This window comes from Oncorhynchus mykiss, chromosome 20 (genome assembly GCF_057628025.1).
Source record: "Oncorhynchus mykiss isolate SJ-2025 chromosome 20, ASM5762802v1, whole genome shotgun sequence".
In the NCBI taxonomy this organism is placed as follows: Eukaryota; Metazoa; Chordata; class Actinopteri; order Salmoniformes; family Salmonidae; genus Oncorhynchus; species Oncorhynchus mykiss.
In genome coordinates this window covers 35,111,142-35,138,922 of record NC_143041.1, presented here as the reverse complement: position 1 = coordinate 35,138,922, position 27,781 = coordinate 35,111,142, and the positions used below count along the sequence as shown (strand labels likewise).

Sequence of the window (27,781 nt, the reverse complement as noted above, 5' to 3'; positions counted from 1 at the left end):
GTGAAGGGATGTAACTACTTTCTGAAGGCACTTTGTGCTATCGCAAAAATAATCATTTGGATGTGTTTATGAAGGCCTTGAATTTAACTAAACGTGTATTAGTTTATGCTACTTTATGCTATTATGTAAAAACAAAAAACAACCAAATGAAAGTGTTCAATGAAAATGTTCGTGGAGTGACTGTTACAACTATGAAACAAAAATCCTATGTGTTAGAACACGTAAACAGCTTGCTGATGTCTTGTATACCCCAACCACCAAGACGTCACATGATGAAAACCTCAGCAGCCTAAACAACATTATAAGCGCCAAGTGGTCTTGATAAATAGTGAAACTCAGCACAAAAGCAATAATGGCATTATAATGAATATAAGTTTCGATAGCAGTCAAAAATAGTCAATTATTGTCTGTCGGGGTGGGCTTATGTGCGTCGTCACACAATGGAATCAGTTGGATTTCATTTAGCTGTTATTTAGCCTAACGTTTGACAAAATGTCCGTAACTTTCACTTGCTTTTGACACACTTTGACATACCTTTGTTTGGTTGTCCTACATAATAGTCTCGGGTTTTCTCTGTATTGTGTCCCTGTCATCTTGTCATTCTTCAGCACCGTTGTGGAGTGCAGGTGCCTTATCTTGCTCAGAGGGAGGGAGCTCCCATCTCACTTTGTTCATGGTGCCGGCTAGACTTGTTTTCTTTGCAAGCAACTTGTTCGCCAATGACAGCGAAGTGAAGAAATGATCCGTGGTGACATTTCTCCCCTTGCCGACGTAAGGTTTCACAAGCCTCATCACCTCGTCTTCTTTCTCTCCCTTACCTGTTGCCCGAAGTGGATATTTTCCCAGATGTTGAAAGCCATTCAGCGTGTACACACTCTCACTGTGTAGCCTGCTCCAACTAGGCCGAAGTAGACTGATAAGACTGTTTTGATTTGGTGGACTGAAATAGGATACATGCCATTTTACGATTATAATTAGAAGTGATCAGTACAATAGAATGGCACTGTTCTTCATTCACAATTGATGATGACATAATTATGCACCGTTTGCTTCCCCTCGCGCATCAACTCACCCCTTTTTCACCCCTTCTTCACCCCTTCTTCACCCCTTCTTCTCCCCTTCTTCACCCCTTCTTCACGCCTTCTTCTCCCCTTCTCTCCATCATACTGTACTTCATTTATTTCATGTGTTGTTATCTGTGTGAAATTCATTTCAGTAGTTTAGGCAATTATCAGGTTGATAATCAGCTGGGCACTACACGTTCAACTGTTGGAAGAAGGAACGGAGAAGGCCATAATGTTAAGAGAAGAAGGGGCAACAGGGGAAAACCACTGAGATGGTTCTTCTGAGGAGAGGTAGAGGGAGGTATTGATCACTTTCGTCAAAGACACAGGGTGCTTCTCTATTCCCTATTCAGTGCACTACTTTTGACCAGAGCCCTATGTGCCCTGGTCTAAAGTAGGTCCCTGAATAGGGAATAGAGAATCATTTGGGACGCAGGACAGGTGTTGAGAAGAAGAAAGATACATCATTGAATTGGAGCACGAAGATTGAATTGAGACTTGTTGTGGCCATTTGCCAGTGAGAAGTGAGAACATGTTAAGATGGTGTTTTTTTCAAGCCTCTCTTGCCTTCAATCTCACTTACAGGTAGCCGTCACCACTTACAGGTAGCCGTCGCCACTTACAGGTAGCCGTCGCCACTTACAGGTAGCCGTCGCCACTTACAGGTAGCCGTCGCCACTTACAGGTAGCCGTCGCCACTTACAGGTAGCCGTCGCCACTTACAGGTAGCCGTCGCCACTTACAGGTAGCCGTCACCACTTACAGGTAGCCGTCACCACTTACAGGTAGCCGTCACCACTTACAGGTAGCCGTCGCCACTTACAGGTAGCCGTCGCCACTTACAGGTAGCCGTCGCCACTTACAGGTAGCCGTCGCCACTTACAGGTAGCCGTCGCCACTTACAGGTAGCCGTCGCCACTTACAGGTAGCCGTCACCACTTACAGGTAGCCGTCACCACTTACAGGTAGCCGTCACCACTTACAGGTAGCCGTCCCTTACAGGTAGCCGTCACCACTTACAGGTAGCCGTCACCACTTACAGGTAGCCGTCACCACTTACAGCCGTCACCACTTACAGGTAGCCGTCACCACTTACAGGTAGCTGTCACCACTTACAGGTAGCCGTCCCTTACAGGTAGCCGTCACCACTTACAGGTAGCCGTCACCACTTACAGGTAGCCGTCACCACTTACAGGTAGCCGTCACCACTTACAGGTAGCCGTCACCACTTACAGGTAGCCGTCACCACTTACAGGTAGCCGTCACCACTTACAGGTAGCCGTCACCACTTACAGGTAGCCGTCACCACTTACAGGTAGCCGTCACCACTTACAGCCGTCACCACTTACAGGTAGCCGTCACCACTAATTCCCAGGTGTTTTTTGAAGCAAAGTAGTTCTTTCTCACATTTCTTTACATCATAGATGTTCCCCTATATTTATCTCCTTTTCAAAGCAAGGTAACACCCAGGATCTAAAAGTGGGAATGTGAAATACATTAAAAAGTAAGAGAAAGGGGGATACCTTTCAGATGTACAACTGAATGTACAACTGAATATGCATTCAACTGAAAAGTGTCTTCCGCATGAGAGAGAGAGAGAGAGAGAGAGAGGGAGAGAGCAGAGGGAGAGGGAGATAGAGAGAGCAATAATGAGAGAGAGAGGCAGAAAGAAAATGAGATGCACAGGGAAAAAGGAAGAGAGAGAGAGGGAGAGAGAGAGAGAGAGGGAGAGAGCAGAGGGATAGGTAGAGAGCAGAGGAAGAGAGAGAGAGAGAGAGAGAGGGAGGGAGAGAGAGAGCAGAGGAAGAGAGAGAGAGAGCAATAATGAGAGAGGCAGAAAGAAAATGATATGCACAGAGAAAAAGGAAAAGAGAGAGAGAGAGAGAGAGAGGGAGAGAGAGAGAGAGAGAGGGAAAGAGCAGAGGAAGAGAGAGAGAGAGAGGGAGAGAGAGAGAGAGAGAGAGGGAGAGAGCAGAGGAAGAGAGAGAGAGAGGGAGAGAGAGAGAGAGAGAGAGAGGGAAAGAGCAGAGGGAGAGAGAGAGAGAGAGAGAGGGAGAGAGCAGAGGGAGAGAGAGAGAGAGAGAGGGAGAGAGAGAGAGAGAGCAATAATGAGAGAGGCAGAAAGAAAATGAGATGCACAGAGAAAAGGGAAAAGAGAGAGAGAGAGAGGCAGAGAAAATGGCGGTGGTACTAATACAAGGAGCTGATAGGGAATAATGTTTGGGAGCTCGTAGAAAGAAAAGTCCATGAAATTGCTTGTTGCATTCTTTAAAACCACCCTGATTGATGGTGGCAATTTTAAAGCTTGGCAGCATCCCAGTTCCTATGAAAACTATTAGAAACAAGAAACGAGCACTCTAGGGTTCTCTTAAATAATTCCCTCCCCCGCTCAGCACCCCTGTCCTTCTCCAGTAAGTGCTAAGAGAAACCGTGTCTGCTCGGGCTCGATCGGAGCTACTGCAGAGGCATATGCAAGTATAAAAGGATAAGAGAACATGTACCTGCCCAGTGGTATTATAGAGTGAATGTCCGGTTTGATATCATGTGTGTGCCATCGTCATAAATCATCTGCATTATACAGAAAAAACCATTCAACTTCAACCAGTAAAATGTCAATTTGGCTAACTTTGCTACAGCCGATGTCAATGATCGTTGGATCTATAGCTAACAACTGCTGCATCCAAACTATCACAACAAAATATCATTTTAGTGGCTCAAGCAATAGTCAAAACAACATTGGTAAGCCTATGACAACCCACAAAAGTTGTTTTGTTTTTAGATGTAATAAATACATTAAATCTAGGCGATGGCGAAGGGCAGTTGTTTTCCCCCATTGTGGCCATCGTACTTGTTTTTGATGGGAATAGCAGCACGGAGTATGTACGTCCATCAGTTTTGCCATGACTGAATGGGGAAGCCCATTCTACTCATTCTATTTCTATCGTAATGCCCCTCCATATTGAGAGCCTTATTGAGATTCTATTATGCAATGGCGCACTTTCTCACACTCATCAACGCGTGTTTTTTTGTTACAGCAGTGCTCGACTTCGACGGTATCATTCATGGAAAGCCCTACTGTTGACGAGTAGGCACTCAAAGGGTTAAAGTGGCTATGAAGGACAAGAGGGCTTCATTACCTCTTTCTCTCTCTGTCAGGATTCATGTTAAGCTCTTTTATGTGGAGACTCTTCTCCTCTTGGCCTCTTGGATTCTGACCTCTTTATTGACTCTTCTATCATTGGACAATGCCTGAGAGGTGGTTTCAATGGGTTGTTTCATTACAGCCTAACTTTCCAGTGTACTGCAGTTCTGGCCTCAGCAATACCACCACATCACCACTAAATAACTGCCAAACGTACAGTCTTATGTACATGTATGTACAATTTTGTTGCTGTTTTGTTGCTGTTTTTCCAGTAACCAAAAAATACACCCGCTTTCACATTTTGATAAATGAATTGATCAATTACCACATGAAAGATAGCGCTTATTAATAAAATATTATATCTATAGATCTGGAATAAACTAGCTAGGAAAAGCCATGTGGAAAGAATGTGTGTATGGGTGGGTTTGTGTGTGTGTGTGTTTGTGTGTTTATGTGGGCTGCCATTGCAGAAAAAGTCTATCATGTCAACTTTTCAACCCCCAGCTAGAGGGTCAGTCCAGGCTGATCACTAAAAATACACTTACATTTCAGACATTTGAAAAGATCCTGATAATGTCGATATATGCCTTCCTGGGCACCAAAAAAAAAAACGAACAAAAAATGAGAGAAGTTTGGGCCGCCTGGCTCATTGCGAACTAATTTGCCAGGATTTTACGTAATTATGACATAACATTGAAACAATGTACAATGTAACAGCAATATTTAGACTTAGGGTTGCCACCCATTAGATAAAATACGGAACGGTATTTCACTGAAATAATAAACATTTTGTTTTCGAAATTATAGTTTCCGGATTCGACCATATTAATGACCAAAGGCTCGTATTTATGTGTGTTATTATGTTATAATTAAGTCTATGATTTGATATTTGATAGAGCAGTCTGACTGAGCGGTGGTAGGCAGCAGCAGGCTCGTAAGCATTCTTTCAAACAGCACTTTCATTAGTTTTGCCAGCAGCTCTTCGCTGTGCTTCAAGCATTGAGCTGTTTATGACTTCAAGCCTATCAACTCCTGAGATTAGTCTGGTGTAACCGATGTGAAATGGCTATCTAGTTAGCGGGGTGCGCACTAATAGCGTTTCAAACGTCACTCGCTCTGAGACTTGGAGTAGTTGTTCCCCTTGCTCTGCAAGGACAGCGGCTTTTGTGGAGCGATGGGTAACGATGCTTCGAGGGTGGCTGTTGTCGATTTGTTCCTGGTTCGAGCCCAGGTAGGGGCGAAAAGAGGGATGGAAGCTATACTGTTACACTGGCAATACTATAGTGCCTATAGGAACATCCAATAGTCAAAGGTATATGGAATACAAATGGTATAGAGAGAAATAGTCCTATAAATACTATATTAACTACAACCTAAAATCTCTTACCTTGGAATATTGAGAATTAACCCTGTAACCCAGCAGAATTAACCCTGTAACCACGCAGAATTAACCCTGTAACCCAGCAGAATTAACCCTGTAACCACGCAGAATTAACCCTGTAACCACGCAGAATTAACCCTGTAACCATGCAGAATTAACCCTGTAACCACGCAGAATTAACCCTGTAACCACGCAGAATTAACCCTGTAACCATGCAGAATTAACCCTGTCACCACGCAGAATTAACCCTGTAACCATGCAGAATTAACCCTGTAACCACGCAGAATTAACCCTGTAACCATGCAGAATTAACCATGTAACCATGCAGAATTAACCCTGTAACCACGCAGAATTAACCCTGTAACCATGCAGAATTAACCCTGTAACCATGCAGAATTAACCCTGTAACCATACAGAATTAACCCTGTAACCACGCAGAAATAACCCAGTAACCATGCAGAATTAACCCTGTAACCATGCATAATTAATCCTCTAACCACACAGAATTAACCCTGTAACCACGCAAAATTAACCCTGTAACCACGCAGTATTAACAATGTAAACATGCAGAATTAACCCTGCAGAATTAACCCTGTAACCACGCAGAATTAACCCTGTAACCACGCAGAATTAACCCTGTAACCACGTAGAATTAAATCTGTAACCACGCAGAATTAACCCTGTAACCACGTAGAATTAAACCTGTAACCATGCAGAATTAACCCTGTAACCGCAGAATGAATGTCTCAAAAATAAATGTTTGTTCATAATATGTAGAATTTACAAGTGAAACTTTGAGATCTTTTTGGTCCAGTCAGTATGTATGTCCGAAATGGCACCCTCTTCCCTATAAAGTGCACTACTTTTGAATTAATCAATTAACAATAATACTCCATTAAAAGGCAATAGGATGCTATTTGGGACTCAGAATTCAAGTGTTCATGTGGACAATTAGAGTGTGATTGTCATAGTGAATCATGTGTATAATAACCCTCAGTCAGCACAGCATCAGTATACTGTATCACTTCTTCTTCAAGCTGAAGGACAGACAGAAATGCTTTGAATGACATCAAAGAAAGATAGAGGACATTGAAGCCACTGAAGCATGTCTGTGTGTGTGTCTGTGTGTGTGTGTCTTCATTATCACCTAGAACAGCCAGCATGATACCAGCTGTGGGTGGGGAGTAGGGTGACCAGATCTAAAAAGCCAAAATGCGAGACAAGGGGACGATTTTACGGAACAGTGGATATCATTTTTTTTTTAAATGTGCGCAGGTTAATGGATCTCGTTCAGAAGGCGACATAGCTCTGCTGTATGAAGGTCACTGCCTTTGTGAACCACCTATTGTAATAAATGTTGCAAACCCCTTAGCTCCTCCATCCGTTTCTGAGCTAGCTAGCCAGGCCTACCAGTTTAGCTACAGCGAGCTTAGCAAGCAAGCCAGATCGAGCCACTGGGTATATTTATGTTTAGACTACTCGGGAAAGCACGCCTAAAATGTAAGCTGATGCAACTACCACGAGCGATGCAGAGGCAGCGTCATAGTTTCCATAGAAACTCACAGAAATTCTGTCACTCACTCACACTTAGAAACTAATTTGTGGGGAAAGCAAGCCAGCAGTTCATTATTAGATAGGCGCACACAGCATGCTAGACTATCCTACTATGTGAAAACGAAATATTATGACAAATATTTTAAACAAATGCTGGACATTCTTTGGTGGTTGCGGGATGCGGGACAGAGGGCCAAAATTATGGATTGGGGCCTCCCGCGTGGCGGAGTGTTCTAATGCACTGATTCAGTTTTGTCCAGGTTAGGGGAGGGTGTGGCCCAGTTTTGTCCAGGTTAGGGGAGGGTTTGGCCGGCAGGGATGTCCAGGTTAGGGGAGGGTGTGGCCCAGTTTTGTCCAGGTTAGGGGAGGGTTTGGCCGGCAGGGATGTCCAGGTTAGGGGAGGGTTTGGCCCAGTTTTGTCCAGGTTAGGGGAGGGTTTGGCCCAGTTTTGTCCAGGTTAGGGGAGGGTTTGGCCGGCAGGGATGTCCAGGTTAGGGGAGGGTTTGGCCCAGTTTTGTCCAGGTTAGGGGAGGGTTTGGCCGGCAGGGATGTCCAGGTTAGGGGAGGGTTTGGCCCAGTTTTGTCCAGGTTAGGGGAGGGTTTGGCCGGCAGGGATGTCCAGGTTAGGGGAGGGTTTGGCCCAGTTTTGTCCAGGTTAGGGGAGGGTTTGGCCCAGTTTTGTCCAGGTTAGGGGAGGGTTTGGCCCAGTTTTGTCCAGGTTAGGGGAGGGTTTGGCCGGCAGGGATGTCCTTGTCCCATTGCCCTCTAGCAACTCATGTGGCGGGTCAGGCACATGCACGCTGACACGGTCACTAGGCGTACAGTGTTTCCTCCGACACATTGGTGCGGCTGGCTTCCGGGTTAAGCGTGCATTGTGTCAAGAAGCAGTGCGGCTTGGTTGGGTCGTGTTTCGGAGGATGCATGGCACTCGACCTTTGCCTCTCCCGAGTCCGTACGGGAGTTGCAGTGATGGGATAAGACTGTAACTATCAATTGGATACCATGACAACGGGGTAAAAGTTTTTTTTTAAAGTGTTTTAAATGTTTGACTGTCCCGCACAATCTGTGGCGTGTGGTCACCCTAGTGGTTAAATTGACTCTCTATCAACCAACCACCACACACACACACACACACACACACACACACACAACCCACCACCTACCGTTGAATATCACAGTTCTCTACCACTCCATAGCGAGTGATAATGTGAATAACATGTTATCTCAAACAGGTGATGTCCCTGTGTTATAACTGTCCCTGTCGTTGGCGGTTCCTAAATAGCGGATAATATCAAGCTAGATTTAGTTTCTTGGCTCAAAATCAAGAAATTCCGTATTATCAACCAATCTCACAAATATTTATATACAATAGAAATGGTTGGGATTCCATGATTTCAGTCCTCTACTAGACCTTCACAACAGCAAACAACAGAACAAGATAAAGCAGAAAAATGACAGAAATATTGACCTGCCTGGTCAGGCAATGTGTCCCTATAGAGAAGCAGTGTGGGAGAGGCCAAGCCAAGCTCTACTGTATGGCTCTGTCGGACCCGGGCTGTGCTTTTTATTTCAGGACTGTTTACAGAGGAGTTATCAGTCTGCACTCTTTATTACTATTGACCTTCTCTCTCCATCCGGAGGGCTGAGAGCTGGGCTGGGAATCTTTCCTTATGAAGGAAGAAGTGGTTGGTGGAAGTGTGTGTGTCTTTGCTTCTGTGTGTGTGTCTCTGTGCGTGCGTGTGTGTGTGTCTCTGTGCGTGCGTGTGTGTGTCTCTGTGCGTGCGTGTGTGTGTGTCTGTCAGAGATGGTCGGCTCCACCAGACAGACAGTATGTCCGCCATCTACCACAAGAGGAGAGAGTGGGGAGAGAGGAGAGAGTGAGGAGAGTGGGGAGAGAGGAGAGAGTGGGGAGAGTGACCCGAAACCAAAATTGATTTATTTCACTGAGAAGTGAACAAGATTTCAGATATCTATTGACCTCTTTTGATGAAATTCATCACACAAGGGACGGAGAAAGAGATAGACAGAGATAGAGTGTGCGAGAGTGTGTGAGAGAGAGAAAATATTGGTTAAGAAACACAGAACATTTCATTTTTAGAAACATGGAGGCATGTCTATTTTGAAGTATGCTGTTATGCAGCAGCTTTCACACTCTTCATCATCATTATCATCATCATCATTTCACTTCCTTTCTTTCTTTCTATCACTGTCTGTCTGTCTGTCTGTCTGTCTGTCTGTCTGTCTGTCTGTCTGTCTGTCTGTCTGTCTGTCTGTCTGTCTGTCTGTCTGTCTGTCTGTCTGTCTGTCTGTCTGTCTGTCTGTCTGTCTGTCTCTATGTCTCTCCCTCTCTCTATGTGTGTGTATGTCTCTCTCCCTATCCATCCCAGCAGGCATCTCCATTGATGTAGCCTAGTTCCTTCTCTGTGAGGAAACACACACATACACATAGTCCTGCCTCCTTTAGCCCAGGAGACTAATACCTTTGAACCAGGGCACACATCAAGTTATTTTTACAGTACTGTATGTAGTCCAACTGCAGTAAGTGTTTATCTTCAACACAACAGAAAATGCTATTGTTGGTCTTACATACACAGTAACTTACATAACATAAGCATTGAATAGATCGCTGCTCACCAAAAAGCAGCTTGGTCTAGTTGCATCTTTCTTTACGGGCTAAGCAGTCTCAAGTCACTTGTTCTCTCTCTCTGACTTAGAATATGTGGACAACTACAAACACCTAGGTGTCTGGTTAGACTGTAAACTCTCCTTCCAGACTCACATCAAACATGACTGACCACATCAAAACGGACCATCCTACCAATCCTCGACTTCGGCGATGTCATTTACAAAATAGCCTCCAATACCCTACTCAATAAATTGGATGCAGTATATCACAGTGCCATCCGTTTTGTCACCAAAGCCCCATATACTACCCACCACTGCGACCTGTACGCTCTCGTTGGCTGGCCCTCGCTTCATACTAGTCGCCAAACCCACTGGCTCCAGGTCATCTACAAGACCCTGCTAGGTAAAGTCCACGCCTTATCTCAGCTCGCTGGTTACCATAGCAGCACCCACCTGTAGCACACGCTCCAGCAGGTATATCTCTCTGGTCACCCCCAAAAACCAATTCTTCCTTTGGCCGCCTCTCCTTCCAGTTCTCTGCTGCCAATGGCTGGAACGAACTACAAAAATATCTGAAACTGGAAACACTTATCTCCCTCACTAGCTTTAGCTTTAAGCACCAGCTCTCAGATTACTGCACCTGTAAATAGCCCATCTATAATTTAGCCCAAACAACTACCTACCTTATTTCCCTACTGTATTTATTTATTTATTTATTTTGCTCCTTTGCACCCCATTATTTCTATCTCTACTTTGCACATTCTTCCACTGCAAATCTACCATTCCTTTTTTTTTGCCTTTACCTCCCTTATCTCACCTCATTTGCTCACATCGTATATAGACTTATTTTTCTACTGTATTATTGACTGTAAGTTTGTTTTACTCCATGTGTAACTCTGTGTTGTTGTTTGTGTCAAACTGCTTTGCTTTATCTTGGCCAGGTCGCAAATGTAAATGAGAACTTGTTCTCAACTTGCCTACCTGGTTAAATAAAGGTGAAATAAAAATAAATAAAATAATGCCAGACACCTTTGCAGGGTATGTTCACACACAATGAGCCTCCCTCCCTTCCTTCTTTGAGTAGCTGGCTGCTGTTGTGGAGGCTGTTGCGGCAGAGGCTGCGCTGCAGAGACTGGGGCTCATAGCTGGCTGCTGTTGTGGAGGCTGTTGCTGCAGAGGCTGTGGTGCGGAGACTGGGGCTCATAGCTGGCAGCTGTTGTGGAGGCTGTTGCTGCAGAGGCTGTGGTGCGGAGACTGGGGCTCATAGCTGGCTGCTCTTGTGGAGGCTGTTGCTGCAGAGGCTGTGGTGCGGAGACTGGGGCTCATAGCTGGCTGCTGTTGTGGAGGCTGTTGCTGCAGAGGCTGTGGTGCGGAGACTGGGGCTCATAGCTGGCTGCTGTTGTGGAGGCTGTTGCTGCAGAGGCTGTGGTGCGGAGACTGGGGCTCATAGCTGGCTGCTGTTGTGGAGGCTGTTGCTGCAGAGGCTGTGGTGCGGAGACTGGGGCTCATAGCTGGCTGGATAATTTTTTTCAACTCTAGATATTTGATGCGCTCTGCCGCATAAAGACATTTGATAGAGAGACTCCTCTTAGCGCTCCGTCCCAAATGGCACCTTATTTCCTACATAGTGCACTACTTTTGACTAAGGCCCATGGCATTGGAGATATTTTCGAGCCAACTTCCCAGATAATTAGTCACTTTAGCTGACGGACTTCTGCAATAAGCTACAGATTCAACTAGCGCTCTAGATCCTCCCCCCGTACAGCTAGCATCTAATGTGGCACACCTCTGCTAGCTCTTAGGGGATACAGGGAAAAGAGAGATGGGAAAAGACTTTGGCTGCTATGCTAACTCTCGATTATCGGGGACTGCAAATGGAGATGGAAGGTAATATCGCACCACTTTTAGCTGCTGCACTACCTCAGATAATATCACACTACTTTAGCTGCAGCGATACCTCTCTTAGGGGACCCAGGGAAGGGAGAGAATGGGAGGGGAGGGGACCTGACTACCACTCAAGCTAGCTCTTTAGGGACGAAGAAAAGAGAAAGATGGGAAGGGAGGGGTACTAACAGTTAATATGGCAACACTTTATCTGCTATTCTAGCTATCTGTGCCCAAGAAAACGAAGGTAACCTGCATAAATGACTACCGCTTCATGGTAGCCATGAAGTGCTTTGAAAGGCTCGTCATGGCTCACATCAACACCATCATCCTGGAAACACTAGACCCACTCCAATTTGCATACCACCCCAACAGATCCACAGATGACGAAATCGCAATCGTACTCCACAATGCCCTTTCCCACCTGGACAAAAGGAACACTTATGTGAGAATGCTATTCATTGACTACAGCTCACCATAGTGCCCTCCAAGCTCATCACTAAGCTAAGGATCCTGGAATTGAACACCTCCCTCTGCAACTGGATCCTGGACTTCCTGATGGGCCATCGCCAGGTGGTAAGTGTAGGTAACAACACATCTGCCATGATGATCTTCTGAGGCCCCTCAGAGGCACGTGCTTAGTTCCCTCATGTACTCCCTGTTCACCCACGACTGCGTGGCCAAGCACGACTCCAACACCATCATTAAGTTTTTGATGACACAATAGTGGTAGGCCTGATCACCTACAACGATAAGACAGCCTATAGGGAGGAGGACAGAGACCTGGCAGTGTGGTGCCAGGACAACAACCTCTCCCTCAACATCAGCAAGACAAAGGAGCTGATCTAGGTCTGTAGTGGAGCGGGTTGAGAGTTTCAAGTTCCTTGGTTTCCACATCACCAACAAACTACCATTGTCCAAACACACCAAGACAGTCATGAAGAGGGAAAGGAGTCAGGAGACTGAAAAGATTTGGCATGGGTCCCCAGATCCTCAAAAAGTTCTACAGCTGCACCATCGAGAGCATCCCGACCGGTTGCATCACTGCCTGCTATGGCAACTGCTCGGCATCCGTAAGGCGCTACAGAGGGTAGTGTGTATGGCCCAGTACATCACTTGGGCCAAGCTTCCTGCCATCCAGGACCTATATACTAGGCAGTGTCAGAGAAAGGCCAAAAAAATGGCCAAAGACTCCAGTCACCCAAGTCATAGACTGTTCTCTCTGCTACGGCATGGCAAGCGGCACCGGAGTGCCAAGTCTAGGTCCAAAAGGCTCCTTAAACAGCTTCTACCCCCAAGCCATAAGACCAAATGGCCACCCGGACTGTTTACATTGACCCCCCCTTTGTTTTTTACACTGCTGCTACTCGCTGTTCATTATCTTCATTATCTATGCATAGTCACTTTACCCCAACTTACATGTACAAATTACCTCAACTAACATGTATCCGCACACATTGACTCCTTACCGGTACCCCCTGTAAATGTCCACGTTATAGTTACTTTACTTTATTTATTTATTTCACTTTAGTTTATTTTGTAAATATTTTCTTAACTCTTTCTTGAACTGCATTGTTGGTTAAGGGCTCGTAAGTAAGCATTTCACGGTAAGGTCTGCATCTGTGACAAAGGAAATGTGCTTTCACATCGCACCACTCTAGCAGCTAAGTCTCTTAGGGGAGAGTATGGGACTTCATCATTAGGCAGCCTCGCCTCCTGGTTTATAGGAGCTCCTTATACGATGACTAACATAGTCTGACAGACCATCTTCTCTTACTGTGCTGACACAGACATCGCCGGGCTGTTGGTTGGCCAACCATAGCTCTGGAGGGAGTATTGGTTAATTGGCCGGGGCTTCCGGGATGTATGAAGGGCTGTTTAAACAATAAGGCCAGAGGAGGTGTGGTATGTGTCCTATATACCACAGCTAAGGACTGTTCTTAAGCACGACACAGCGCGGAGTGCCTGGATACAGTCCTATATTGGCCATATACCACAAACCCCAGAGGTGCCTTATTGCTATTATAAACTGGTCACCAATGTAATTAGAGCAGTAAAATTGATGTTTTGTCATACCCGTGGTATACGGTCTGATATACCACAGCTGTCAGCCAATCAGCATTCAGGGCTCAAACCACCCAGTTTATAATGGTTGTTAAGAGGATAATGGGGCATGGAGGATGACCTCCCAGGTAATTTCCTCTCCCTGCAGTTGGTGCTTATAAAACCTGAGGTATAGTAGTTTACTGTGTAGGGCAGACGCTTCATGCCTTGTGGCTAGTTAGACTGTGGGCAGAAGACATCAGATTTGTGCTTTTAGTGAGTGTACAGGACAGTGAGTGTACAGGACAGTGAGTGTACAGGGCAGTGAGTGTACAGGACAGTGAGTGTACAGGACAGTGAGTGTACAGGACAGTGAGTGTACAGGGCAGTGAGTGTAAAGGACAGTGAGTGTACAGGACAGTGAGTGTACAGGGCAGTGAGTGTACAGGACAGTGAGTGTACAGGGCAGTGAGTGTACAGGACAGTGAGTGTACAGGGCAGTGAGTGTACAAGACAGTGAGTGTACAGGGCAGTGAGTGTACAGGACAGTGAGTGTACAGGACAGTGAGTGTACAGGGCAGTGAGTGTACAGGACAGTGAGTGTACAGGACAGTGAGTGTACAGGGCAGTGGGTTGGATGAAATTACTGACCTTAAAAACAGCTTTGCTGAATTAAAGGCAAATGGAGTAATTATCTTACTGCAATATGCTCAGGCGAATGTTTTCATGCAAACATTGTATAATCATCAGCACATCTGGACAATTTTTGTGTTGATAAAACTTTTGGGGCAAGCTAATGAATGTTCTGGGAACGTTCACAGAACCAACTAGTTTGCTGGGTCACTTCTTCTTCAAGCTGAGACAGACAAGACAGGCTTTGAATGACATCAAAGGAATATAGAGGACATTGAAGCCACTGCTGTGTGTGTGTGTGTGTGCGTGCGTGCGTGCGTGCGTGTGTGTGTGTGTGTGTGTGTGTGTGTGTGTGTGTTAGAGGAATTATAATTTTCTCCCTCCGAATAATTCCATTACCTGTATAATTTCATTAATGGCCTGGCTATAAAAAGGCTACTGTCAGAACAGCGGTAATTAATACATACGAGGTGAAACGGTGGAGTGCATGGCCCAGCCACTTTACTAAGGCATTCCATTTTAGGAAAGACTAACATACGCATGTACAGTATGCACGACACACGCACACACAATCGGACGGGTGAAATATGGAGGGTGCACAATGGTTGTCAACACGTATGACGCATAAACAAAGAAAACATTAGGTAACTATCCTCTACTGTACACCACAGAGGGAGAGCATCTGGACAGGGGCTCGCTTGCTCTCGCTCTCTGTCTTTCACGCACTCTCTCTCTCTCTCTCTCTCTCTTGTTCTTCCTTTCTATCTCTCTCTCTTTCTCTCTCTCTTACTCTCTCCCTCTCTCTCTCCCCATCTCTCTCTCTCTCTCTCTTCATCTGTCTCCCTCTCTTTCTATCTCTCTCTCTCTCTATCTCTCCTCTCTCGCTTTCTCTCTTACTCTCTCTCTCTCCTTTCTCTCTTACTATTTTTCTCTCAATCTCACACACACATTGATTCAAAGACCACTTCACACTTCTTATTTTTCTTTCCGTTACTCCCTGGGCTGAGAGAGAGAATAACCTTCCTTTTCTCCCTGGGCAGAGAGAGAGGATAACATTCATTTTCTCCCTGGGCAGAGAGAGAGGATAACATTCATTTTCTCCCTGGGCAGAGAGAGAGGATAACATTCCTTTTCTCCCTGGGCTGAGAGAGAGAATAACCTTCCTTTTCTCCCTTGGCAGAGAGAGAGGATAACATTCATTTTCTCCCTGGGCTGAGAGAGAGGATAACATTCCTTTTCTCCCTGGGCTGAGAGAGAGGATAACATTCCTTTTCTCCCTGGGCTGAGAGAGAGGATAACATTCCTTTTCTCCCTGGGCAGAGAGAGAGGATAACATTCCTTTTCTCCATGGGCTGAGAGAGAGGATAACATTCCCTTTCTCCCTTGGCTGAGAGAGAGGATGACCTTTCTTTTCTTCCTGGGCTGAGAGAGAGGATAACATTCCTTTTCTTCCTGGGCTGAGAGAGAGGATAACCTTTCTTTTCTCCCTGGGCAGAGAGAGAGGATAACATTCCTTTTCTTCCTGGGCTGAGAGAGAGGATAACATTCCCTTTCTCCCTTGGCTGAGAGAGAGGATAACATTCCTTTTCTCCCTGGGCTGAGAGAGAGGATAACATTCCCTTTCTCCCTGGGCTGAGAGAGAGGATAACATTCCTTTTCTCCCTGGGCTGAGAGAGAGGATAACATTCCCTTTCTCCCTGGGCAGAGAGAGAGGATAACATTCCTTTTCTTCCTGAGCTGAGAGAGAGGATAACATTCATTTTCTTCCTGGGTTGAGAGAGAGGATGGCCTTTCTTTTCTTCCTGAGCTGAGAGAGAGGATAACCTTTCTTTTCTTCCTGAGCTGAGAGAGAGGATAACCTTTCTTTTCTTCCTGGGCTGAGAGAGAGGATAACCTTTAGTTTCTTCCTGGGCTGAGAGAGAGGATAACCTTTCTTTTCTTCCTGGGCTGAGAGAGAGGATAACCTTTCTTTTCTTCCTGGGCTGGGAGAGAGGATAAAAAAGTGTGAACTATTTGTCAGCCTGACATAAAGCCTATTTTGCTTTGTTGCTGTTGTGGGCCTGAAGGAGATTAACAATGAATCAATATTTAGGGCTCTTCACACACACACACACACACACACACACACACACACACACACAAGCGCACGCGCGCGCTCACGCACACACACACACACACACACACACACACAATAACCAACAATTTTTTTACCAATGAGTGTCTGATACAGACACAGACAGACTGGCTGGTTATGTTTATATTCGGTAGGATTTATTTCCCTAATTAGAAATATGGGAAACAACTCTGGTGGGAAAAAGGAAAGCATACCTTGTACTTTCCACAAGGTCCCCTATTCCCTGTAATGTTTATAATAATATAATTCCCTATAACCTTTGACCAGAGCCCTATAGGAGTATAGGGTTCCATTTGGAACGCACACACTATGATTTAGGTCATCTCCACAGGGGTAGAGTTGTTGAGATCATTGTACATGTATGCTCAGGGTTTACTTGGCAATGTCAATATAATTATATTGTAACTAGATACTGTACAATGGTTTGCTGCCTGAGGCATTTTCAAAGTGGGAGATTTAATCTGAGTGTATTATATATGTCTCCCTTCATTATATGTTGTCAGTTAAACTAGACGATGCAGAATACATTAGATGGTATCAGAGATGATATGTCTTGTAGCCTTTGCAACAGACCTAGAGCAGTATTGGCAATAGACTAGAGTGGTATGAAGATAATGGTACTGTACTGTATACAATTTTCAGTATGGCTGAAACAATGGTAATATAGTGACAATGTTATAGCCATTCTTTATAAGTGTTCATTTTCTTGTGGTTGTAATTCGTGCTACATTGGTGTCTGAAGTGGGATTGGAACACACGCCTCCAAGGGAGACTATTACAACTTTCCAGTATTGCAGCTGTTCTAGTCACGTAGTAGCAGTAGTAGTAAAATCACAGTGCAGATGGGGAGTTGGTTACGGGGTATAGATTTTACGGACATCAGCACTGCTGTATCACGCACACACACACACACACACACACACACACACACACACACACACACACCCACACCCTTACCCTCCAGCTGCATGAGAGGAACGACAAGAACACGAGAACCAAAAAAGAATGAAAAAAGATTGGAGGAGAGGAGAATAACCGTAGGATCAACTCATCAGTTAATTAAACTCAATTTCAGCTTGATAGGCAATTAATCATGCTAGCATGCATCGTGCTCACTGTCTGGAAGGGGTGGGTTGGATCTCAGGGTTAAGCAGCACACACACAGAATGGGATGGGTTGTATTTCGGTGTGCGGTGACAAACACACACACACACACACACACAATGGGCAGGGTTGTATCTTGGGGTGTGCCGACAGTGTGGGTTATATATGTGCATTTTCCCAGGGGTGCTACCCAGCAGGGACAGCACTTACCCAGAACACAGCTCTCTATCCTGGGGAGTGGGGTATAGAAGGGCTAGAGCTGGTGGGGGATAGAGGGCTGCAGTAAGATGGACTGGGACTGTGTCCCAAATGGCACCCTATTCGGTATTCCAATCTAGTCCCTGGTCAAAAGTAGTACATCATGGAGAGAGAGAGAGAGAGAGAGAGATCCTCTCTCTCTCTCTCTCTCTCTCTCTCTCTCTCTCTCTCTCTCTCTCTCTCTGTTTTGCCCTCTCCCCCTTCTCTACCTTCATCTCTCTTTGCCCCTAAGCTCCCACCTCTCCCTCTCAAAGGACACTGGTTCTTTTTGCTTTAGAACATTGTAAAGGCAATTTGTGACTAAATGCAGTGAATTCATTAACGAGACATTGGGGATCATTAAACAGCGATTGAAGGAGGACTATTAAAAGCCTGACTTTAATTGCTTTCGTCTCTTTTACTAAACCTGTTTTGATGTCATTTTTTTGCTGTGGAGTAAGGGCCCCATAAAGTTATGAATTAGTGTCATTTTTAGTTATGCATTTGACAGTCCTTGAAAGTAGCTAGCTAGGTAGTTGCCCGCTCAGCACAACACAGTGCTGTCACTGCAGTCAGATGTTATGCAGGAGTCCTTGAGAAAAGAGGTACACACTGCAAGCATTGCAAAAAATCTGCTTAAAAAAGACAAAATAATTCCATTATCAGAGAATGCAATGTATGGATACGTTTTTCTGTTGCATTCATACCATTCATTAGCCTTCCCTCTCTCTGTATATCTGCTCAGCTGACGGTGGAGTGCAGGGGCCTGGAATGCGTCTATTCCCTATTTAGTGACTCTGTTTATTCCCTATTTAGTAGTGCAGTATCTAGGGTGCCACTTTATACACAGCCCTGGTGTCAATATAACCGGCCATGCTACTGTGCTCATCTGATGAGCATTGTTCCCCGTGTGAGGCCCCCGGGCTATGTTCATGAAGCTCTATGTCTGTGATCTTGGAACACACACACACACACACACACACACACACACACACACACACACACACACTCAAGCACACACACACGCTGTGATCCTGGAGAGGCCACAGGGGGTCTATTCCCCTCCTGAAGAAGATTACTCTTGAGGCCGAGTGCCACTCCTCTGCTCCACGCCCTCCAGATCATCCTTCCATCTCTCTCATGCCTCAATCCCATCATCCTCTCCTTCATACATGGAGTAGGGGTCAGGCTTCAGATCGTGTTCTTTAAAACTCAGTTTAAAACTAAATTCTGTGATTTGAAAAAGGACAAAACAGGGTCCCCGCCACTTGTTCTGGTGTATAGCAGATGGTACATATCAATAATTGAAGTAACCATCAAACAGCTTCCCAGACTGTAGCTTTAAAGTGGGATTTATTATCAACATTTTAACTGCAGAGTTTTCTCCCTTCTTTTTTTTGTTTGTCTGTTTCAAAACAAGAGCTGTGGGGGAGTGAGGGAATGTATTACTGTAGCTTTAATGGTATCAGTTGTTACGATCTTGTGTTAGCGCTTGGCTTCCTTTGAAATTACATTTATAAACCAGAGAACCGTCCTAGTTTCGGTAATCTGGTGTGACACACTACAAATGTTTTTAATTGGGAAGTAGCTTTTGGCTGTGGGATGTGCTCACTACTTACTCTGTGTTAGAGGGAGGTGGCTGAGAGAGAGAGGGAGGGAGGGATAGACAGAGAGAGCGAAGGAGAGATAGATGGGCTAAGAAAGATAGAGAGAGAGGCTATGCTGACTGGATAATCTCATGCAGTGTACTGCTGTACTGCGCTGTAGGGTTGATCCTCCAACCAACTGCTCCCTACATACAGTACCAGCTCAGATAGAGAGATAGAGAGGGGGGTGGGGTGAGAAAGAGAGAGAGAACTTTTACTTTACTAAGCCATTTACTTTGTTTGTATTCTTATCTTTTACTATTTCTAGTTGTTGCTGCATTGACCCTGCAAGCATGCATTTCATTGGACGGTGTATACCATGTGTAGCCTGTACATATGACAAATAATAAGACATGAACTTGAAAGAGAGACTGCCTGACCTGTGTAGGGGACATGGAACAGCCAGACAAAAGTGAACATGTCCCTGCTGGAACATTATTTTTTTTTTTATCATTTAATTCCTGTTTGATGTGAAACTCTGATTGAATCAGTATCATTTTGCGATTTACTCAGGATCTGAATGTCACATACAATCTGCCCTGAAATTAGATTCCCACCTTCTCTTTGGATTCTAAAGCCCTGATGGTTAAACTGATGAGGAGAGTTTTAAACTGTGCTTTGGGGCACATAGCAATACACAGATGGTCTCTCTCATTATCCCAAAGGCGAAATAGTCATCTTGATATGAAAAGAGTAGGGGGAAAAATTGTCAGTAAAAAATGTTTCTGAGTGTCATTGAATCTTGTCGCTCATAAAATAACAGAGGTGGTTTAGTAAAAAATACACACCATGGACAACTTAATTTATTATACATATGTATTCATTTTATTTAACCTTATTTAACTAGGCAAGTCGGTTAAGAACAAATTCTTATTTTACAATGACGGACAACCCCAGCCAAACCCTCCCCTAACCCGGACGACGCTAGACCAGTTGTGCACCGCCCTATGAGACTCCTGGTCACGGCCGGTTGTGATACAGCCCAGGATCAAACCAGGGTCTGTAGTGATGCGTCTAGCACTGAGATGCAGTGTCTTAGACCGCTGCGCCACTCGGGAGACGTAAAACATAGACTTTTGGGGAAAACATTGCTCACCCTACTGAATTAGCATGCATTATCTAATCAATATGTAGCCTACTCATATTTGTATTGTTTGGTTGGAACCTGATTTCAGTGGCTAAACAGAAATACATATTGATTGTGGACGTTGTTGTATCACTTGATTAGAACTGATAACTACATTTATATTGACAAGGAAATCGAGTCAGGCTGCATTATTTTGAGATGTACTTCTTTGTAAAGTCTCAGATTTGATTAGATTACCATTTCCTTTCATTTTGTAAACTTAATCACATGGAAACTAAGGTTGAGTGGCACCGCCTGGATGTGGTCATCAGCATCATCATCACTACACAAACACAATGACTCTTACACCTTGCTATTCTTTATGAAGCAACCAAACACCTGCTTTGGAACATACAAAATACTCTTCCTTCTCATCTCTAAACTTTCTCTGCTCTTTCTTCTTTGTCTCAACAGGAAAAAGGAAACATTGCAGTTATATTTAATGTCGGAACGGACGACATAAATATCGAGGAGACAGCAAAGTTTGTAAATGATGGAAAGTACCATATAGTGAAGTTTACGCGGAGTGGCGGTAACGCCACACTACAGGTGGATGACCTACCTGTCATAGAGCGCTATCCCACAGGTAAGACACGCCTTATTACCTTCCCAGCATCCTCTCTGCTCACAGTGCTCTCTACCATAGTCTGAATGTACCTGTGCTTGAAATGACCAAGAAGGGCAACTGTTGTCAGGAAAGGTTGATATTGAGGTTAAATATTGGGCTATTTTAAATGGTGTATGAAATGATGTTGTTTTGTTGGTTGGTGTGTCTTATATATATATATATATATATATATATATATATATATATATATACTGTGCTTCTTTCTCATGATAATATCATCTGGTTTTCGAGACAGTATCCTTTCAAATGTCAACATGTCAGGAGAACGATGACTGTCTGGTTGAGAAGGCTTTAAATGTCAACGCTTGGGGGGTCTTGAATTCACAACATTTGAACTGCTAAAAAGGCTTTGACAAAGGCTACAGACGATCCAAGTCAGGTGAATTATTGAACATGTCTCAATATAGGTGACAGCGTTTGTCATACAGGTTAATGTAACCAGGAAATTAAAACATTTTGTTACCTATTGACACCTGTTGCTTTCACTGAAGTAAGTCAAGACAGCAAATTCTGGTGAATTCTGGCATATTTAGGCATATCTTAAATGGTGAAACTATGGTATGGGATGGCATTTTATTTCCATGACAATTTCCTACTGTCCACTAGGGGCAACACGAATGGGTTCAATCCCAGTGCTAGGCGCTTGTTTTGTATTTTTTGTGTTTCAACCATATTCCAAACCTAAACGTTTACCTTAAACACTTGGAATCAATGCCTAAACTTAACCCTAATTCCTAAATCTCGGAATGAATCAACTTTACCCTAATGCCAAAATCTCTGAATGAATTCCTAATTTTAGTCTACGTTAGTTTCGGTTAAACTTTTGCGCATTTGACTGACTGATGACATATGCAAAATATACTCTAATTAAAATAGCAACCAGCCATGACATATCTCTGTTGCGGCAGTTATCGCCAAGTTTCTTTGGAGATTGTGTTGCAAAATGGTCTACTCTAAGTAAATGCAATAGTTAAGTGAATCCAGGGGATATTTGTTCTTAAGATCCCATTAATTGACATAACGATTGAAATATTACAATGGCCATGTCTCTTCCTGTGATATCAGTTCCTCTAAGGATTACGTCTATCCTCTGGACAAACATCATGAAGGGAGACTCAATGATGCCTGCAATGGCAAACATTTTCACTGTATTCTTATAATATCAGATGTATAAGATATAATATTAACATATTACCCACTCTCTGCCATGACAGTTCTCATTCAAAGAGCCTTTGGAGGAGGGGACTAGTTTATAGGGGCAGGGTGTAAGACAAGGGAAGGGGCTTGAGTAATAGGGAAGGAGCTTGGTTGCGTTTCAAACATATAAACGACACACCCTCCTCCACTTATGCCCTTGAGGAAATCCCCGCGGCCATCTTTGCCGTTGGTCCAAACAATTAGCCAAGCAAGGGAAGTTGGCAACGTAAGCCCCTCAGCCCTCCGAGTTTGTGAGTGTACAATTCTGTTCACTCCGGGGCCTGAAACGCCCCATAATTCAATTCACAATGATTGTATATCCACTAACAAAACTCAGCCAAAACTTAAAACCAACATCAATATGGAGAACTGAACATACAAGTGTAATAAAACATTTATGTAAATAAGTTGGAAATTGTGCTACTAATGCACATGACGGCACAAACACGTATCGTAAAAGTAATGATGTTTTTGTTTGGTTAGCTTTTGAAACGTTAGCTAGCGCATACAACTTTCCCTGACATCACACTTATGCATTGTAATTTTCAATTTACCTGATATTGTCGGATGGCTAGCATTTGATGTCTGCGGATGCGTTGTCTTCTAGCCAAGACATGAAATGCAATCATAATTGACTGTAGCGCAAACAAAGCACACACAACAGCTACCAGTGGTTCCATGGTGACTGAAAACACAACCATGGGACACATTTCTGGGAAATGCAAGCGTCAACTCATCATTTTATTTTATTTATTTATTTTACCTTTATTTAACCAGGTAGGCAAGTTGAGAACAAGTTCTCATTTACAATTGCGACCTGGCCAAGATAAAGCAAAGCAGTTCGACAGATACAACAACACAGAGTTACACATGGAGTAAAACAAACATACAGTCAATAATAAAGTATAAACAAGTCTATATACAATGTGAGCAAATGAGGTGAGAAGGGAGGTAAAGGCAAAAAAAGGCCTTGGTGGCAAGGTAAATACAATATAGCAAGTAAAACACTGGAATGGTAGTTCATATCATACATCATGATGCGTCATCAGAAGTGTCCACTTAATTTGAGGGCTGAGGGGAGAGGGTGTGTCTTTCACATGTTTGGAATACAGCCCTTGCCTTGTATAGGGCTCCAACAGGCCTCCCTGAATGGGGTGAACCGCTCATACAAAATATTAGAAATTGCTTGGAAAAAAACTGTGGTATATGAAAAAAAGTCACGGGTACAACACTGTGTCTGCGGTCCAAACACTTAAAAGACACACCCTATCCCCTCAGCCCTCAAATGAAGTGGACACTTCTGATGACGTATAATGACGAGTATACACTTGCAGGGCAAGGGGCGAGGGAGGAAGGAATTATTTTTAAATGGACCATCCTTGGCCGGAAATACGTCACTCGTTCATCTAGCAATGATTGTGTTTTCAGCCACCGGTAGCTTGTGGGTGCTTTATATGTGCTACAGTCAATTATGAGTGCATGTCTACTTATATTAAATATATAATTATTAATATACACCTACTGTATGATAGCTAGCAAATGAATTAACTTCTGAAGAAGGAAACAGTTTTATTTCTACAATTTCCAAAAGATAACCAAACAAAAACATATTTACTTTTTACAAGAACTGTTTGTGTCGTCATGTGCATTAGTAGCACAATTTCTAAATTATTTGCATTTATTTTTACTTACACTTGTATGTTGACTTCTCCATTGATGATGTTTTTAAGTTTTCTCTGACTTTTCTTAGCGGATGTGCAGTCGATGCAAATTGAATTATGGGGCGTTTCAGGCCCCGGAGTGAACATAATTGTACACTTGCAAACTCGACTAAAAATGATGGCTGAGGCGCTGATGTTGCAAACTTCCCTTGCTTGGCTAATCATTTGGACCGCCCTCCAAGACGCCGACGGGGATTCCCCCAAGGGCATAAGGCGAGGGTAAGTGGACAAGGATGTGTCTATTATGAGTTTGAACTGCAGCGGTCTGCATAGTCCAATCACAGAGCAGATACAAGTCACATGGTCTTTTAGCAAACACATGATGTCACTCGATAGCTGCTATATTGTCCAATTACAAAGCAGATACAAGTCACGTGAGGAACCAATATACACAGGCAGTAAGGAAAGCAAAGGCTAGCTTTCTCAAACAGACATTTGCATCCTGTAGCACAAACTCCAAAAAGTTCTCGGACACTGTAAAGTCCATGGAAAATAAGAGCACCTCCTTCCAGCTGCCCACTGCACTGAGGCTAGGAAGCACTGTCACCACCGATAAATCTACGATAATCAAGAATTTCAAAAAGCATTTATCTACGGCTGGCCATGCTTTCCACCTGGCTACCCCTGCCCAGGTCAACAGCTCTCCCCTCCCCACAGCAACTTGCCGAAGCCTCCACCATTTCTCCTTCACCCAAATCCAGATAGCTGATGCTCTGAAAGAGCTGCAAAATCTGGACCCCTACAAATCAGCCGGGCTAGACAATCTTTCTAAAATTATCCGCCACAATTGTTGCAACCCCTATTACTAGCCTGTTCAACCTCTTTCTGAGATCCCTGAAGATTGGAAAGCTGCCGCGGTAATCCCCCTCTTCAATGTGGGTGACACTCTAGAGCCAAACTGTTACAGACCTATATCTATCCTACTCTGCCTTTCTAAAGTCTTTGAAAGTCAAGTTAACAAACAGATCACCGACCATTTTGAATACCACCGTACCTTTTCCGCAATGTAATCTGGTTTCCGAGCTGGTCATGGGTGCACCTCAGCCACGCCTCAGCCACGCTCAAGGTCCTAAATGATATCATAACAATACTGTGCAGCCGTATTCATCGAATTGGCCAAGGCTTTCAACTCTGTCAATCACCACATTCTTATCAGCAGACTCAACAGCCTTGGTTTCTCAAATGACTGCCTCGCCTGGTTCACCAACTACTCCTCATATAGAGTTCAGTGTGTCAAATCGGAAGGCCTGTTGTCCGGACCTCTGGCAGTCTTTATGGGGCTGCCACAGGGTTCAATTCTCAGGCCGACTCTTTTCTCTTTATACATCAATGATGTCGCTCTTGCTGCGGGTGATTCTCTGACCCACCTCTACGCAGACGACACCATTCTGTATACTTCTGGCCATTCTTTGGACACTGTGTTAACAAACCTCCAGACGAGCTTCAATGCCATTCAACACTTCTTCCGTGGCCTCCAACAGCTCTTAAATGCAAATAAAACTAAATGCATGCTACTCTACTCGTAAGTTTGTTTATCCCATGTGTAACTCTGTGTTGTTTGTGTCGCACTACTTTGCTCTATCTTGGCCACATCACAGTTGTAAATGAGAACTTGTTCTCAACTGGCCTATCTGGTTAAATAAAGGTGAAATAAAATCTATTTAAAAAAATCTGTTAGGGAACAAGTGATTCGCTAATAGATCACGTGACTTGTATCTGCTCTGTGATTGGACGATACAGACCGTGAGGCTCATGGTTATTGTAGGTTTTGGTGCTCTTTGAAACAGAAACTGATGGTAACATGATTTCTCAACACAGCAGTTGAAACATTCATAATCGATGGGCACTACATCAACATACAAATTGTTTTAAAATCTCTGTATAAAATAGGACATCTACGTTGGCACAGTAATATTGTTAGCGCTAATATAATATATCATATATAATATAATATATCACAAATATTTGATATCACCACTGGTTTTGAGAATTAAGAATCCACTTCTGGAATTCCTCGTAGCAGCCCTATGTGTGGAGAGGAGACATAGGGGAGGGGCATAGCTCATAGGATCAGGATTGCCTGAGTCTAACTCAACCATCTTGGCATGAGTACAAACCAGAGATGATTTCAACCTGTCTCTCCCACCTCTCCTTCTTCTGTATTGTTCGTTGACCTTTTCAGGCGGCCCAGTGCTTTCACCCACACTAAAGAGGGTTTTTATGGCTGGGGACAGATTCACTCGTCACTCCTCGCCTCAGGTAGATGGGGGGGAAATTAATGTCTTGTGACGTGCAGTGAACATGGAGGAACACAGAATACACCGTAGGGTTAATAGACTGACTGGCTCTATGGTTTCTATAAGATCGTAGCTGTGCAATAGAGAGACTCACTGTTCCACAGACACATAGACGGACAGGCACACAGACGGACAGGCACACAGATAGACAGGCACACAGGCAGACAGGCACACAGACAGACAGAAACACAGACGGACAGAAAGACAGACGGACAGGCACACAGATAGACAGGCACACAGGCAGACAGGCACACAGACGGACAGGCACACAGACGGACAGAAATACAGACGGACAGGCACACAGACGGACAGACAGACTATGGCTGACGTTTTACTTTCTCCCAACCAATTGTGCAATTTTGTTATTTTTTTCGTTTTGTGTAACTTATTTTTTAACTTATTGTGTACATAATGTTGCTGCTACCATCTCTTATGACTGAAAATAACTTCTGTACATCAGAAAAGCGATTACTTACCACGGACTGGAAGAAACCTTTTCCTTTAAAGAGTCCATCGAGAAGGATATCCTGCTTTCACTGAAACAGGCCCAGATCCACGCCTTTTGCATGAAGAAAAGACACAAGAAAAGGGGATGCAGATCGGGGATCCTTCTGAGAATCCGGAGGCGAGCGAGTAAACTCCCAATGCCTTCCATTCTTCTTCCTAACGTGCAATCGTTAGAAAATAACATTGATGACCTAATATTAAGATTATCCTACCAAAGGGACATTAAAAACTGCAACATCTTGTGTTTCACCGAGATGTGGCTGAACAAAGAAATGGACAATATAGAGCTGGCGGGATTTTCCATCCACCGGCAGAACAGAGACACTACCTCTGGTAGAACGAGCGGTGGGGGTGTGTGTCTTTTTGTCAATATCAGCTGGTGCACCATTTTTAATATTAAAGAAGTCTCGAGGTATTGCTCTCCTGAGGTAGAGTACCTTATGACAAGCTGTCGACCACACTATCTACCAGGAGAGTTCTCAACTGCTCTCAGCCGCTCTCAGCCAACTCTATAAGGTCATCAGCCAACTCAAAAGCTCTCAGCCAACTCAACCGCTCTCAGCCAACTCTATAAGGTCATAAGCAAAGAAGAAAATGCTAACCCAGAAGCGGCGCTCCTAGTGGCCGGGGACTTTATTGCAGGAAAACTTAAATCAGTTCTACCTAATTTTTACCAGCATGTCACATGTGCAACAAGGGACAAATATCCTGGACCACCTTTACTCCACACACAGAGACCCATACAAAGCTGTCCCCCGCCCTCCATTTGGCAATTCTGGCCATAATTCTATCCTCCTGATTCCTGCTTACATGCAAAAACTAAAGCAGGAAGTACCAGTGACTCACTCAATACGGAAG

General features: G+C 44.2%; 1 protein-coding gene across 32 annotated transcripts in view; it reads left to right on the top strand.

Moving 5' to 3' along the window:
* Positions 1-27,781, top strand: part of LOC110498787 (neurexin-1a) — a 560,879-nt gene that overhangs the window by 437,788 nt on the left and 95,310 nt on the right. For all 32 annotated transcript variants that reach the window (XM_036956170.2, XM_090212981.1, XM_090212979.1 and 29 more), the window contains one exon: positions 20,988-21,159. In XM_036956170.2, the coding sequence (XP_036812065.1) occupies positions 20,988-21,159 (172 nt within the window). The remainder of the gene's footprint in view (positions 1-20,987; positions 21,160-27,781) is intronic.